The sequence below is a fragment of the Akebia trifoliata genome, chromosome 9 (genome assembly GCF_017979445.1).
Source record: "Akebia trifoliata isolate Shusen 1 chromosome 9, ASM1797944v1, whole genome shotgun sequence".
Lineage (NCBI taxonomy): Eukaryota > Viridiplantae > Streptophyta > Magnoliopsida > Ranunculales > Lardizabalaceae > Akebia > Akebia trifoliata.
The window spans coordinates 3,420,513-3,437,765 of record NC_141383.1 but is presented as its reverse complement, the minus strand read 5'-3'; the positions used below and the strand labels follow the sequence as shown (position 1 = coordinate 3,437,765).

The 17,253-nt window shown below is 31.7% G+C and overlaps 1 protein-coding gene across 1 annotated transcript; it reads left to right on the top strand.

Moving 5' to 3' along the window:
- The first annotated feature begins 3,571 nt into the window (after positions 1–3,571).
- Positions 3,572–6,041, top strand: LOC147394103 (GTPase activating protein 1-like). Its single transcript, XM_086454101.1, has 3 exons — positions 3,572–3,715; positions 4,846–4,941; positions 5,710–6,041. The coding sequence occupies exons 1-3, from the start codon at positions 3,572–3,574 to the stop codon at positions 5,998–6,000; spliced, it is 531 nt and encodes a 176-aa protein (XP_086310227.1). The 3' UTR covers positions 6,001–6,041.
- Positions 6,042–17,253: the final 11,212 nt, after the last annotated feature.

Genomic DNA, 17,253 nt, shown 5'->3' with positions numbered 1-17,253 from the left:
CAACATTCAATTTTGATAAAAGGGTGTGAATGGTCACCCAGGTTGCATTTTTCAAAAAATATGTCGTTTTGACATTTGATGACTCTTGTATGGATAAGGTACATGGTCCAACCTTTGACTCTAGGTAAGGGAGTCCATTTTATGGAGTAGGGAAGGTGTTAGGCACTCTATTCCATCCACTGTTTGGTGGTAACCTCGGATTCAGTCACTTCTTGAAAGTAAAATAAAATAAAATGAAATGAAAAAAAAAATCAAAAAATCTGATATATGCCTTCGAGCATGAGGGACTTTAATATTGGTTCAAACCATTGAGGGTACCCTTATTGAAAAATGGGGGTCCTTTGATGATTTAAACCATTGTGGTGTGTGCAAAAGTGTAGAGAGAAGGATGAGTAGAAAATGAGAGTTGGAGGGGGTGTTCTTTAGTCCAAACCCACCTTGTTCTTTGTTGACTTTTTTTGACTTTTTTTGATAAGTCCCTTTGACCTTCTTGAATTTGTGTGAGAAGAAGTTGATAGTTAAGAGTTGAAGGAAATGAAGGTGAGTTGAGAGGAGAAGGGTGAAGGTAGTAGGGTGAGTTGAGAGTAGGGTGTTGAGTGGTGGTTTGAGAGAGTGATTTTAATCTCTTGAGGGTTTAAACCTTAGATTTTTCATTAGGGGTTGTGAGTGGAGAATGAGGGGGCTTTTATAGGATTTGAGAGTTGTTTTTAAGGGTAAAGTTGGGTGAAATTAGGAGAAATAGTAAAATGGTAAGAGATTTAAGAGAAAGGTAGGGGTAAATTAGAAGGGATTGGAGGGTATTTGTGTAAGAAGGTTAAATGGGCTGTTTTACAATCCAAATGGGTTGGATCTTTCAACCCATTTGGGTTGAGTATTAGGTGAAGGATAATAAATGATGAAGATGGGGTATAAGAGCGTGATGGATGGGTTGAGTGTTTGGGGAGTGGTGTTTTGATTTAAGAAAATGTGGGGCGTAAGAGGGTGGTTGATGATATGTTGGGAGGGTATGGGAGATGATGTCATATGTTAAAATGAGTGGAAATGAAGGGTTGAGATGAGTTGATGGGAGATGATGAGTGTTTGATTTGAAATGAGGGGTGTGGGTTTATATTGTAGATGTGGGTTTTGTAGGTAATGATGAAGGTAGATTAAGGGGAGGTGTAGGTTGTAAAGGTTTGATTTGAGAGAATGGATAGGGTAGGTTAGAGGGGTATAGGTTGTAAGTGTTTAATTTGAAAGAATGGATAGGGTAGGTTAAGAGGGAGGTGTAGGTTAGAGGTGTGGGTAGATATTTAAAAAAAAGGTGATGGGATAGGTTGGGGATGAGGGAGGTGAGTTGAGGTGGTGACATATGTCCCACCTTGATGATTGTGGTGATTAGTTGTGATGTTGGGTTGAATTGAGTTGGATTGTGGGTTGAATGATTTTGGTTTGGGTAGAGTGTTGGGTTGGGCTTAGGTTGTGGGTTAAATAGGAATGGATTTGGGTTGAGTTGAATGGACTTGGGTAATTGGTAGACTGAGAATGGGTTTAGGGTTGAGTTGAGTGGGTTTAGGTTTGGTTTAAGATGAATTGAGGAGTGGAAATGTGGGTTTTTGGTCCGTGAGTCACGTGAGAAGTCGTGGGCCCTTTACAATTGTTCCAATTTTTGGGGCATTTTGTCTCGAGGGCCTGGTCAAATTTAGGTGTCCACAACTCTTATTATAATTGGGATTGGATTTTTTTTGTGGAAGTAATTTTCTTGTTTTATTAGGATAGTGGTAACCAACCACTATCTTATTGGGTTTAGAACTTCACTACACATCTAATATGAATCCTAGTTGATCTTGAGTCTTCCCCTTATATATTTGGGTATTGGGTTTATACTCTGTATTAAGTCAATTCTTGGGTAACCAAATTTTGGGAAGCTGGTAAGAGATTGAGTGTGGGGTATATTATAAACACCCGCATTGCATTTTCCTGTCTTAGTGTGGAAGAAAGCATCACTGTTCTATCCCATGGATATAGGCAATCTTATTGAACCACAAAATTTTTTGTCTCGTGTAATTGCTAATTTTTTCTTGCCTATTTTTCTTTATTCTTCAGAGTTTTGGCCATGTATTGTTTATAATAACTTCCACTACTAATGTTAAGTTTTGTCACTCAAAAAGTTTTTAATCTCCAAAAGGAATTAAGGTTAGGCCTTTCAATAATATATCCTTGAAGGGTAGGGTTATAGACACCCTAATTATTACCAAAGGCACTCCCAAACCCTAGCCAATTGTTCTGTGTTACATGGATTAAAATTTTGGAATGGTAGAGTTTTATCGAGAATGGTCTCTATGGTGAGGAGATAATCCTCACAAAAAAATCAACATATTCCGAAATTTATAATCCCATCAAAAGTGATTTTAAAAACAGTGAATAATTTATGGTTCTTCAACTTGTTTTGATGGTGTTAAGAGTTTTGGAATGAGGTGCATATTTGTGTGGATAATCTCTTCACCAAATAGATCATCCTCAATAAAAATCAAAATTTTAACTGATATAAGACAAAACAATTTGACTATGGTATGTGTTGCCCTTGGTAATAATTGGAGTGTCTATAGCGCTACCCATCCTTGAAATTCTGCCATGTTGTTTAATCATATCATTGCCAATAGATTTACAGCAGGCCCTCACCAATCTCACTTCATGAAAACATACATGATCCCACGGTGTAAATAATTCTTATTTTTCTATTAATCACAAAATCTTACTTCATATTGCTCACATTTCACGTATTAAAAAAAATTTAAAAAAATTGACCTTAGACAAATCTAGACAAGATTATATTAAAAATTAATTATCTTACATCAAAAACCAACAAACCTGTTGACTTGGTATTGAGCAAGTCATCTTGGATCTTGGACCAATTAATGTCATAGGCATCCTACTCGTCTTAATGAGATGGACAATTTCAGAACCCAATAGAAAATCAGGAGTTCAATAAGGTTATCAAACTCCTGGAGCACGGCCATTGTGTTATCCCAATCCTAGACGCGGCGGCGGGGTCATGAAATAGTCAATTTGAATCATTCGTAATATTTACTCGTTCACAATACGAGATGACTCCTTTGGCCATTTTCAAAAACTCAGCTGAGTCATTTGTATTATTATTATTATTATTATTTTAATAACATATAATTAATTTTAATGATTTATGTATTTATTATCTATAAAAATATTATAAATTAAGGGTCTAATTTAAAAATGCAACAGAATTTAAATATAAATATATATTAATAAATGATTTTAAATGTATTGGAATAGTTTGACTCATTTAAAATAAATGAGTCGTGTTACACTCCTGCATTGGACTGGGTCCAACACTGAGTTGACCTGGTACCGTACATTTATTTCCTCGAGAAGCAATGTAGGAAATCAACGGTTCTCCCGAAACTGCCAAGTCAACTCACGCAGTAAAGCATTTTCCTTAATAAATAGAGACGGGACTTGTGTTCCCCATAGGAGGCTCAAACTGAAGGTCTCTACCATCCTAATATTTCTTCTTCTTCTTCATTTGCTTCTACTTCATTTATTTTATTTTTTAATGGAGAATTTCTTGGGTCTTCTTAGAATTCGGGTTCATAGAGGAATTAATCTGGCTATTCGTGATCTTTTTAGTAGTGATCCTTATGTCGTGATCAAGATGGGCAAACAGGTAATATTAGAGAACCCACTTAATCACTATTTTGTTAGAGTGTCTGATAGTTTCAATCTCTTGTCTGTTGTCCTACTTAATTGGTTTCTGTTGATCCGTATTTTGTCTTGTTTATGATTCAATAACACGCGGTGTGTTTCTTAATAAATTGGATCTGATTGAGCAATGGCTCGATGTGTGACTCTTGTCACTGAAAAAAACGTATAATTATTTTCCATTGTTGTTGTTGTTGTATATGTGGTAAATTTTCCATTTGAAAAATAATACAAAAACCCATCCAAAATCTATGAATTTAGAATCCGATATTCTATGCGACATGCCCTTCTGAATTTGTTTCATCTTTTATTTTTTATTTTTTTTGTGCATCACAGTAGAACCCAAGGCCAGTGGAATATTTTTGTTCCCATTAAAAGAAATATATATTTCAGTTCTAGGTTTTGACATTTTCTCAATGTTCTAGAGTGGTGCCGAGATAGATAAGGACTTGGTTCCTAACGTGTCATGATGGATTGCATAAAATGAATTTCTGGCATCCAACTAAATCACTTGGATGGGTATGTGCCTAGTAGATAAGCATTTTTCATCTTTATAAGGATTATAAATTGGGGTGAATTACTATTTCGTGAGCGGATGAAAATGAGTTATTTACTATTCCGGACACTTTTTATTTTAATTACCAAAATGTGAACAAATTGTCACTTCAAACCTGTGAAATAGTCACTTTTAAACCTCAAAATGAGATATCGTTCACGTTTCGGTGATTAATATGAACAGTAAGCTGGAATCGTAAATTCGTCAAAAGTTGATCACTTTTTTGTAAATATCTCTTATAAATTTATAAGCAACTTGTTTTAGCACTTCTGTGAAGGAGATTTCAGTTTTACATAAAGTGAGATTGAGAGATTTGTAAGCCTGGTTTTGAAGGAAATAGCGAAAGTGATTAGTGACTTATTTTGATTATCGTAATTCCCGCACTTAGCATTTTACACAAATTGTTGATCTTCAATTTCCTCGCTCTATCTTGAAATTCAGTTGTTTTTTAATCATGTTCCTCCATTTTTCTATCTAAAGTCATGTGTATTATATTAATCAAAGTATGTTCATATCTTCTCTCTCTAGTGTTATAAACACTATTATTCTGATATTGTATAAATTTGATGCAGAAAGTGAAGACCAGTGTGAAGAAAAACAATGTCAATCCTGAGTGGAATGAAGAGTTAACACTTGGTGTTGCAGATCCTAATCTCCCAGTAAAGCTTGTAAGTATTTTTCTCTACATGTTGGTTATTGCCTTCAAATATAGGAGAATGAAGTTGAATAAGCTTAAACAATAATGATAGATGTTTTTAAAGCCTTAAACAGTTGAACAATGATAGAGTTGTCGTTTAGGATTTCGAGTTATCTCAAGTTTCTACTTCGAGTTTAAGTAGGTAAAAGGATCAAATTAGAACAATCTTTTTTTTTTAGTGGTCTTGTCAAAAAATAGTGCGAGAATCAACAATAACAATCAAAATAGAGTAAAAACTAAAATAAAAAAAGAACGACACAAAATTTACTTTTTTCTATCCAACTTTCCAATATAATGCTAATAGAAACCTTTCTTTTTAGTGGATGAATAACAGGTAAAGGGTATAGGTTGGGGGGGGGGGGGTGGTTGGGCTGGAATCTCTAGGTTTTAACCAATGTTGAGAAGTAGTGTCTAGATGGCCAAACTACATAATTAAATAGTAATAGGATAATAACTAATCCATCAAATTTTGATATTGGAATCCCATATCTAATTACACTAATGGATTTTAGTTTGACCCTCATTGATTTAGATAAACCACAGTCCAACGTAACCTTTTAATTATAAAACGACATGCATGTTTTAGGCTGTTAGATACTTTGACACAAAATATAATAACATTAGGTACTTCTCTAAACAAAACTAGGCTAATGGGAGATGCAAAGTTTGACATTACACTTTAACACTTACTAACTTTAGGTAACAATACTAATTCATTCTTTCTTTTATGTGGTTCTAGGCAATTTTTGACAAGAATACATTCACCTTCGATGAAAAAATTGGAAATGCAGAGTTCGACATTAGGCCGTATATAGAAGCGGTAAAGATGAACTTGGAAGGTTTTCCAAGCGGTATTATAATCAGAAAAGTGTTACCAAGTAGAAAGAATTGCTTATCTGAGGAGAGTTGTATTATCTGGAAGGATGGTAAGGTTGTTCAAGATGTTTGTCTCAGACTAAGAAATGTGGAATGTGGGGAAGTGGAACTCCAACTACAATGGATTGACATTCATGGTTCTATGGGTCTATAGTAGCCATGATTCTGGCTGTTTTTTTTTTTAGTCCAAAATTATGTGCAAACCTCTTTCATATAATGGTATGTTCATAGACACAAATTTAATCTTATCATGAATTTTATTTACATTAAATGAATTTTTTGTAAAAGCCTGTAATTAATTTTTCTTAATTAAAATTTATATATTTATTTATTTTATTGTATTATTTATTATTATTATTTTTATATATAAATCCAATTCGTTGTTCTCCTGATAAATATTTTATCCAAGGGTTTCTTTCTTCAAATCTTAATTTAGATGCTTGATTAAATTCTTGTCTTGTTTCAACAAGTAAAGTATGGTTATCCCAATATCTCTGATCTCTAGGTCTATTTTGTTTTGAATAAGATAGTTCAATAATAATTAAATCTTTCAAATAAATCCTAAGCAATTGACATCTTTCTTCAATATCAAAATTATATCTAGGCATGAAAATAAAACTATCAGACTTTGATATATATATGAAAAGCTTATAAATTACAAAGTACTCTTACAAAAACACTTAGTTAAAATAAAAGTAGATTACCAAAATAGTTCCTTAACTCCTAGAGGTTGATTGATGGTCTGGCTATCTTCTGATAAGGGCGATTGGTGTGAGGATGAAAAGATGATTAGCTGATTTGTAAGGGATATGCTTGTTAGGTTTGAGAAAAGTCTAAGATTTTCGGATGCCTTCTTTGATAAGCTTCTCTTCTTTTTATAGAAAACGGACGTGAATTGAGAATTTTGGAGTCCGAACAGTTGTTAGGACAAGTGGTTGATTTTGAAAGGAAATAAATGATTCTCGAAAATGAATTATTGGGACAGGTGGCCAGTCTTGAAAAGAGTGGATGATTGAGGGTACTGTTTTGATAAGAGGATAAGTTTTGATACAGGTGTCAGTAAAGGGCTGGTCTCACAAGGAGTGGATAAGAACTACTTGGTGACTCATATTACCATTAACTCTACAAAGAGATAAAGAAGAATCTTTAACAACATATGGGCGGCTGTCTTTGGGTGGATTCCAACTAAAGATTAGTTTTTATCTAATACAGGACTCAAAGTTGTACAAAACTGTGACAAGTGCTCTACAGTTTGTAAAATAGACAATTAAACTCTTATTTTGCTTTACTGGATGTTGGATCTTAATCTTGGCTTGATCTTCACTCTTACTAGTTCTGCAAATAGTGACAAGGGGGAAAAATCCCCTCGCAATCATCTTCATTAAGTAAAGAAAAATCCTCAAGATTATCTGGCTCTTCTTCTTCATCTACTTGGGACAGTGCTTTTATAAAATACTTTTTCATTTCTGCCTTGGTGGTGGCTCTTGCTAATTTGGACTATATCTGTGACTTGGATAATGGGAATTCTGAAAATTTTGGTGCAATGATGTTTGACTATTGAGGATGGTAATAAAGCCATGATGTAATACCTACTTTAGTAGCTTTTTCATATCGAAAGTTTGCCCACCATTTTACTTTGAATATTTTTGCTAAGAATGGGTTCGGCTAGTACTGGGATATGGTTCTTATGCAGTATTTCCAACAGGAAATGTATGCTAGGGAGAATTTTGCAAAAAAGGTTAACAAATTTGGAATTGTTAACAGATTGTCTAGAGTAGAGAAATTCTGGATAAAAAACTAGAAACCCTCACAAACCAATACAGGTCAGAGGGCTGGGATTGGTCCATACTGGTTCCACCATTCAGCAAATTGGACTTTAATTTGGTCATTAAATAGAAAAAAATCATGAGTGATTATATTGTTTATTTTGGAATGTGAAGGTATTAAATCAGGTTTTTTGATAATCCCAATAGTTGTAGAATTGGGGATTAAATGTTTGGAAAAACCTTTTCATGATATTTGAATTTTGTCCCCAAATGGTGAGGGTAAGTATTTTTAAAATCTAGCACTTGGAATAAGAAATTCTGTTAGGGTCATTTTTTTCTGGAACATGGGTGATAAGGGCAGAATCTATATCAAATCAAATGAATTAGTAAAATCTTTGGGTTTTTGTTGTGATTGAAGAGATGAACTGATTTGGCTTTATAAAGATTGATTAAGCAAAAGATTTTGGACATGATTTTTCTAATTTTGGTTCTACTGCCATTATGGGGATTAAATTAGATTTATAAATATACCGAGATTTCAGAGAAAATGTAGGAATATGCTCAATATCTGAAGGATTTTGAGAGGAAGAACCGGTTATGGTTTGGCATAAGATTTTACTGGACTAGTGGTTCCTAACACTTGGAATTTGTTAGAGAGGTTACTTGGAGAACCAAATTGTGAAGGATTTACTGGAATAACTTTTGGGATTGGAGGTGTCATAGCATAAGAACTCTTTGACTTGGGTTTTGATAAAGAGGAACTTGGGCTATCTGCCATCTTTTTTACCTTGCAAAAATTCTTTGATAAGAAAATCTAGGATAAAATTAACTTCTCCTTTTATAGATTCTATTTTAAAATCAAAAATAGATAATAGTACCTGCCACCTGGCAAAAATATGTTTTGAATCAATGTTTTTTACATCTTTTTCTAAAATTTTTTTTGCTGATTTGCAATCTATTCTTAAAAGAAATTCTTGATTCAATAAGTTTTCTTGAAATTTTGAAATACATAGAACTATAGATAAAATCTCTTTTTTACTATTGAATATTTTTACTGTGTTTAGTTCCAAGCTCTAGAGGTAAACCTGATTAGTTGTTCTTGTTTATTTCTTTCTTGTTTCAATATGCCTCCATATCCTAATTCACTTGCATCTATTTCTACTATTTTTGGTAATTTCGGATCAGGAATATTTAAATAAGGAATTTCTTGTAATCTTAGTTTTAATTGTCTAACTGCTTTTGTATGGGCTGCTGACCATTCTAGAGTCTTTTTCTTAGCCTTTGAAACAATGGTCTAGCTATGATATGAAGATTTTGATAAAAGTCTTTAATATAATTAAGGCTACCTAAGAACTTTTGTAGCTGTTTTTTGTCTTTTATTTCATCAAGAAATTTATTTGTAAATTGTAAAGATCTATCAATTGGAATAATGGTCCCATTTAAAATATTGTGTCCTAGAAATCTTATATGTATTTGAAATAGTACTATTTTTTGTGCTGAAACTACTAGGCCATGAAACTTAATAGTGTTAACAAAAGTTTCTAAATGTTTCCAATGTTGTTATATTTGGAATATATTAGAACGTCATCTATACATACTATTATGAATTTTGAAATTTGGTTAAATATGTCATTCATTATTTTTTAAAATTCACTTGGAGTATTTTTAAATTCCAAATGGCATTACATTCCATTCATAATGGTCGAATGGTACTGTAAAGACAGTTTTATATTTTTCCTTCTCTACTACTTGTATTTGCCAAAATCTTGACTTCAGGTCAAACTTTGAGAAGATTGTTGCTTCATATAATCTATTTAAGAAGTCATTTTTATTTGGGATTGGATACCTAATCCATCTGAGAGCATCATTTAAAGGTTTATAATTTATTACTAATTTGAGAGCTCCTCTTTCTATTTATGAATGTTTATGCACATAGAATGCTGAACATATCAAAGGAGAATTACTGAGTCTTATTAGTTTTTTATTTAATAAGTCTCGTATTTATTTTTTACAATGTTCTAAAGTTTCTTCACTCATTTGGATGGGTTTAGTTTTAGTTTTAATGTTTTTCTCATTAAAATCTGGTTCATATGGAAGATTTATCTCATGTTTTTTCCTGTGCCAAAAAGTATTAGATAGATTAGAACAGACTTCTTTTTCTAGATTTTCCTTGAATATTTGGATTTTAATCTTTAGGTTTGAATCACTCAATTGATGTTCGATTCTTAAAAAGTTTACTTCTTGTTTTAGGAGTTTTAATTATTTTTCCTTTTTAGTTATTATATTAACAGTATTTTTAATGGCCTTGTTCTTAATTATATCTATTTCCCTTTCTTAAGGTTCTTGTATGAATTTGAAGTGTATATCTTGCTCTAAAAGTCTACATTTAAGGCTAGTATGGTCTACTATGAAAGGTTGTATTAATGCTAAGAATGGTGTTCCTAGAATTACAAATTTTGTTAAATTTTTTATTAAAATAAAATGGGTGTTTATACATATACCTTGATTACATACATGTACATCTGAAAGCTTGTATTTTATTTTTAAACTTGATCTATCAGCAGTGGATATAACTTCTGTAATTTTTTCAAAGTATTTAGTTGGTATAATACCTTCTTGTATACAATTTAAATCTGCCCCTGAATCAACCAAGGCTACTTATTGTTATCATGAATCTTTATTAACAATCAGTTGAATATTGATAAACCATTTTTGATATTGTATCTTATTTATTATCTGAATGTAATTTTCTTCTTTTTCTTGCTCTTCTAAGACTTCCTTTTGTTTGTGATTGTTGAAATTTAGTATATCAATCTGTTCTTGTTGTCCTTTACTTATTATGGTTAGCCTTTTATCTCTTCTTTTGCTTGGTTTATTTCTCTTTGTAAGTCTTGATAGTTATTTCTTTCCCTTGGGCTTTGTCAAATTTCTTGAATATTTCTTGTACGTTATAACTTGATACGTTTCTTATTACTGATTCTTTCTTTTTTTTATTAATTCTCTTAATTGCAAGATGTATCATTTCTGTAGGTCTAGGTCTTTTATTTTACCTTTATAGTCAAATAGTATTTTTTGTTCTCTTGTCAATACATTTATGGACTTGCATCTGCATGTAGTGTTGCAAAATTGTAATGGTTTGTTTGTCTCTTCCTTAGAATGTATTTCATTGTCACTTAAACTTTCTATGTCATCTATTTGATTTTCTATTTCTTCACTTGAATAATTTTAGTTAATCATTAAGTTAGACAATTGGATTTTTAGTTTTTCATCTATTTCTAATTCATTTATTTTTTATTTTACTTTACATTGGTTTTTGTAATGTCCTATTTTTCCACATTTATAACATGTAGGTATCCTTTTTGTTTTCTTTTTTGAATTTTTAAATCGTTCAAAATGTTTTTTATTTGGTTTTGATTTTCTATTGGCCTGACCTTTTGTCCAGGAAGTTGTATTATATTTTCTCGGGGGGTAGAAATGTTTTGAACGTTTGGAGGTTTTGGAAGGAGAGGAAAAAAAAGGTGGATGAAGACCACATTGTTGACAAAATTATCCTAATTCTTTACGATTGGAGAAACGATCTTGTTTAAATTTATTTTGGAGTCTTAGATCATTACATAATTTAAGTCCTTCTGAATAGATAAAACAAATAATTTGTCCATAGGTAAGGTCATTATATGGGATATTTCCATTATTAAGAGATTTGATTTTTGTTCTTACTTTTTCTGCAAATAAGGTGGGAAATCCTGAGATAAATTTTTCTTTCCAAAAACTTTGTTTCCAGTCAGTCCGAATCATTACTTTGGTAAGGAAAATATCTTTGTACCATCAAAAATCATGAAGTTTTGGACATTTTAAATTGGTTAATAATTCAGAAGATCTGTCTCTATATTTATCTGGATCTCCTATGAAATGTTTTATTATGGCATATATTAATGTATTGACAGCATCTCCTATATCTTGTCCTTGTTCATCTTTAATGGGTCTTCCATCTTCAGTAGTTTTGTTTTTTCGCAAAATAAAAGTTTTTTGATCTTGTGTGATATATTTATCCCACCATCATTTTATTTGTCCTGTGAAACCTAAGATTAGTCTTTGGGCTATGTGGTGATCAGAGGCATATGGTCGTGCAGCAGTTGAGACCATATCCATTTCTTGTAATAATCCCAAAATATTGTATTCTTTTAATCCATCTATATTCCACTCATAAAGGGATTTTCCATCATAAGCTGACTGTGTTATCATACTTCTTTCTTCATATTGTGTATCAACTGGACTAGGTCTTTTGTAATAGTTAGGCATCATTGGCCTATTATATCTTGATTGGTGAAGAGTTGTCGCCATATTTACTTGTTTTTCTTGAAATTATTGTGTGAGTTCTTGAAGTTCTGTTTCTGACATTTCTGATTCTGAAGTTGTTTCAGAGTCTTGGAAATAGTTATCTTCTTTTAATTGATTTAAAACTGTAATTTCTTTTCCTTTTCCTAAACTTAATTTAGCAAGTTTACTATTAATTTCCTGTAACATTTCTTGTTCATCCGAAATGTTTATTCTGAATTCTTTTGGTATTTCATAAGGGGTAAAAATTGGGCCTTTGTCTTCTTTATAGGTTGTTTTTAATGTGCTTTCAGGGGTTTTTGGTTTTGTATATAGGTTTTCTAATCTTATTAATTGATCTCCAAGAGAAGTAAGATATCTATTGGTATAATTGTTTTGTTTCATTATATTATCAAGGTCTCGAAGTTTTGGATCTTTATCTAAGTCTTTTAAATCTACTGATTTATAAGGGGATCCTATTACTGTATCTTTATGTACAGGAATTACGATTTCATTTATTGGTGGTGGATGAATTGATTCTATTTGACCTATTTTTGGGACATCCCACAGATTCGATTTTATAACATTTATATTTTTAAAAGGTTTTTTAAAATAATTATAATACATTCAACAAATGATATTTCTTTTTTATTTTTATTTAGATGGTCATAATAAAAATTGCCAAACTTGATCTTGATATTTTTCAGATGTGGTTTCAAATTCTTGTCTATAAGATGAAATCACATATTCTAACTTTATTTTTGGTATGTTAATTTGAAATTCTTGTTTTTCTATTACATGTATTTGAGGAGACTCGTCTTGCATTTGAGACTGTGTCGGGGATGAGCTTGGAGATTGAGTAAAACTTTTCCTTGGATCTTGATAATAAGGTATGTGAATTGTTTCGTCTTTGATTCCTTTGAGTTTTAGATCTCTACTAGTGGAAGTTCTACCTGTAGAAATTCTTCCAGTAGTTATATTATTTTGTAAAGGTATCGTAGTAACTGAATTGGTTTCATTTATTAATATTATTGATCTTTTGAACGAAGGAAAATTGATTTCTATATTTCCGTCAGGGTATTTAATTATTGATTCTGGTTCCTTGTTTTTTGGTATTTGGATTGGACCTTCTCTCGTTAAATTCCAAGTTGTTGGTAATTGTACCTCATTCCATGTTATCCTTTTTGGAACTTGTTTATTTGATTTATAAATATTACTTTGTAATAACAAGGTTTCTCCTTCTAAGGATGTTTTATTTAAGGCTCCTGGATTTATTGTCGTTTGCATGGTTTTATAAACTATTTTGAAAACTAGAGCTACAGGTTGTTATCCTGAGATCATGTTATATCTTGATGTTTGGATGTTTAACTTAAAATCTTTATAATTCCTAGATCTGTTAATACTATTGTAAAGTTGGAAAAACTATCAAAATATATAGTTCCGTCACAAAGACTTGATTCAACTAATCCTAAAAGTGAATCTAAGAAAACTAAATGTCTTTTATCTCTTAAACACAATAAAATTGAAGCTTTTAAACCTATTCTAGTTGGTGGTTTAATCCTTACTTAAACTAACCCTATGTGAAGAAATTTGTGTTTCTGTTGGTGTTTTAAAATTGAGTCTTTTGAAAATAACTCAACAGTTTGATGATGTGTTAATAATGTAATTGTTTGTTCACATACTTTTATTGTGTAGTATGATTTTGTGATAAAGTTCCCTTTCTTGTAAATATTTTTTATAGGTACCATTGGTATATTCCAGTTATGTAAGTTTGATCCTATGTAAACGATAGAATTTTCTTCCATATTTAAGATGTCTGGGTTTTCTAGATCTGAATTATGTCTTCTAGAAACAAATTTGATTAGGGAATTCATTTTAAACAATTTGCTAGAAATCCTTCCAGACTGTCAACGGTTTACACTCGAAATTCGGCACACCTGGCCATGAAGGGTTACGCGACTTAGGTTAGGTGAAGGCTCTAGAAGAGAGTTTAAAATGGATTCTTTAGCAAATATTGTTCTCGTTGAACATGGCTCTGATACCATTCAAGGGCCATATGTAAAAACATATGAAAAAACAATGGTTTTTAAAAATATGGGTTAAAGGTTTTGGATTGAGTTGATGTTTTGCAAGGATGGTCACTATGATGAGAAAATCATCCTCACAAAAAATCAACTCAATCATAAACTTCTAAATCCATCAAAAGTGATTTACAAATTATTGACAAAAAATCGACGGTCCACATTCTAAATTACTTTTAATGAGGTTAGAAGTTTCATATTGGACTAATTTTTTTTTTAGATGATCTTCCCATCATAGAGATCATCCTCACAAAAAATCAGTGCAATCCGAAATTTCTTACCCATATTTTAAAATTTTATTAATGTTACATTGTTTTCTCATATGTCCCTTGAACCTGACCCATATATATATATATATATGGTGCCGATTTGGTGCCGATTATTAATAAAAATAAAAGAGAACAAAATACTAAAAAATCTTGGCAAGCAAGGGTTGATACACAAAAACAACGTTGATCCACAATTTCGGACTTAAAAACGATCATAGTTCAAAACATTCAAGAAAACTAAAATAAAACTAATCTAAGATGAGCAAGAATAGGAATCACAATGTAAATAATTAGATTAGTCAAATCTACCAAAATAACTCATCTCTTTAATTTATTTATTATCTCGATCCAATTAACACAGCTAATGTTATTAGATCGAAATATGATATCTATTAATCCAAATATTAACTTTAACTTTTATGATAATATTTAATAAGATAAAATTAAAATGTTAAATATCAAACCTCTAACAAGGTATGGTTTACATTGAACTTATCTAAGATTAAACTATCAAAATCAGGAGAATAAATATTATATCTAATGATCACTATTTAATAAATTAGTATCACATAAAGCATTGAAGCATGATTAAACACAAGTAAAATTATCTAAGATTATTTTACTTAGGCTTCATTGACCTCTCTAATGGAGGTCTAACCATAAACCATTGCAAGAATAATAAAAGTAAATAAAAATAAACTACTAAAAGATTGGGAAGAAAGTAATGCTCATTTTATTAATCTTAGCCTGAAACTGGCAGAGAACTCATTTTGTTTATGAAGCTTGAATAGAAAGTAAACTAAAAAATGAAAAGAATAAGAAAAGTCTAGAGAAGATAGGGGATGATAAGAGAAGATGATCAAAAGCTCTTGTCTAGTCTCTTATTTATAGAGACTAGATTATGATTTCTTTAAGATTCAAAGTTTCATGTGTTCTCATTTTTTTATAAGGTCAGAGTTAAAGTATTTCACTGCCCAATAAGCTTTGTGTTCAAGCTCGACTGGGAGGTGCAAGCTTTACCAAAGATCAATCGATATGGAAATATGTTAATCGGGGTAGGCTCTAAGTAGTTATGTATGCTTACAATATATCGTTCAAGCATAAAGACCAATATTTCCTTGTAGGATTGACAATTTTCTCAAGAATGGTTTTAATTTTTTGATCGAAAATTTCCACTTGCCACTTGTTTGTGGGTAACATGGGGTGTCTACTTTGTGAGTTATTGCGTATTTACACATAAGAAAATTCAAAAATCTTATAACAAAATGTTTACCATCATTACTAATTATAGTGCAAGGTGTACCAAACCGGGCAAACACGTTGTTTTTGAGAAATTGAACAACAACCTTATGGTAGTTAGTTCGACATATTTTGTCTCCCACCTATTTCGACACGTAATCTACAATGACTAGAATGTATTGGAATTTGTGGAAAATGGGGAAGGGGCCCATTAATTGATGCTCTAGACATCGAAAATTTTAATGATTAAGATTAGGTATTGGGACATCTCATTTCTTCTGCTAATCTTATCAAAACGTTGACATCTATTGCAATTAGCGAAGAAGTGAGTATCATGCAAGATGGTGAGCCAGTAAAAACTACACTATATATCTTTGTGGTTGTCTTTTTTCCATCAAAATACTCTTCATAGGCATGGATGTGATAGAACTCGAGAATGCTCTTCTGATCTCCATTTAGAATACACCGTCTAATTATTTGGTCTAGGGAATACTTGAACAAGTATATATAATCCTAAAAAAATCATTTGGATCTGGCAAAAATCCTCATCCTCTCTTATTTGGTCTAAGAGACGAGTGTTTTCCCCGTTACTAGGTAATTGACAATGTTAGCGTACTAGGCTATGTCAAGGTTGGAGATTAGCATGAGCTGTTCATCTGAAAAATTCTCAAGGATAGGTAGGGAGTCTAGACTACACTCAACTACTAACCTAAATAAGTGGTCCGCAACTACATTTTTGCCTCATTTCTTATATCAAATTTCTAGATCAAATTCTTGAAGAAAAGGGATTTATCAGATTAACTATGTTTTAGCATCTTTCTTAGTAAGAAGGTATTTCAACGTAGCGTGGTATGTGAAAATCACAACCTTAGACCCAATAAGGTAGGATCAGAATTTATCAAGTACGAAAACTACTGTTAATAGTTCTTTTTCAGTTGTGGAGTAGTTGAGTTGGGCATCGTTGAGCATTTAGCTTACATATTGAATGATGTAAGGGAATTTGTCAACTCTCTATCCCAAAACAGCACCTACAACATAGTTAGATGTACTACACATCATTTTAAAGGGAAAAGCTCAGTTAGATAGTTAGATGATAGGTGCTGAAGTCAACTCAATTTTGAGTTTCTCAAAAACTTTTAAATAGGATTTGGATAGATCAAATGTGGTGTCCTTGGCGAGTAAATCATACAAGGGTTTTGAGATTTTTCCCAAATCCTTGATGAAACATAGATATAACCCTACATGCCTAAGAAAATAGTGGACTTCCTTAACCATTTTTGATAGAGGTAGATTATCAATAAGATTAATTTTTACTTTATCTACCTTTCATTTGATTCCAGAGGTTACCATAAAGTGACATTTCTCCTAATTAAGCATTAGATTTTTTTCTCAACATCTAACTAAGACTTGCTTAAAGTGACTTAAATTATTTTCGAAGCTGGATCCAAATACAAGAAAGTCATTCATGAAGACCTCTAAGAATACTTCTATCATATCAGAGAAAACACTTAACATATACCTTTGAAAAGTAGTTGGTGTATTGTATAGCCTAAAGGGCATGCGATGATAGGCAAATGTCTCAAAAGAACATTTAAATGTTATTTTCTCCTAGTCTTCTAGGACAATTAGAATTTGATTATATCCTGAATAGCCATCAAGGAAGCAATAATAAGTATGTTTAACTAATTTTTCGAGTATTTGGTCGATAAATAGAAGATGGAAGTAGTTTTTCCTAGTC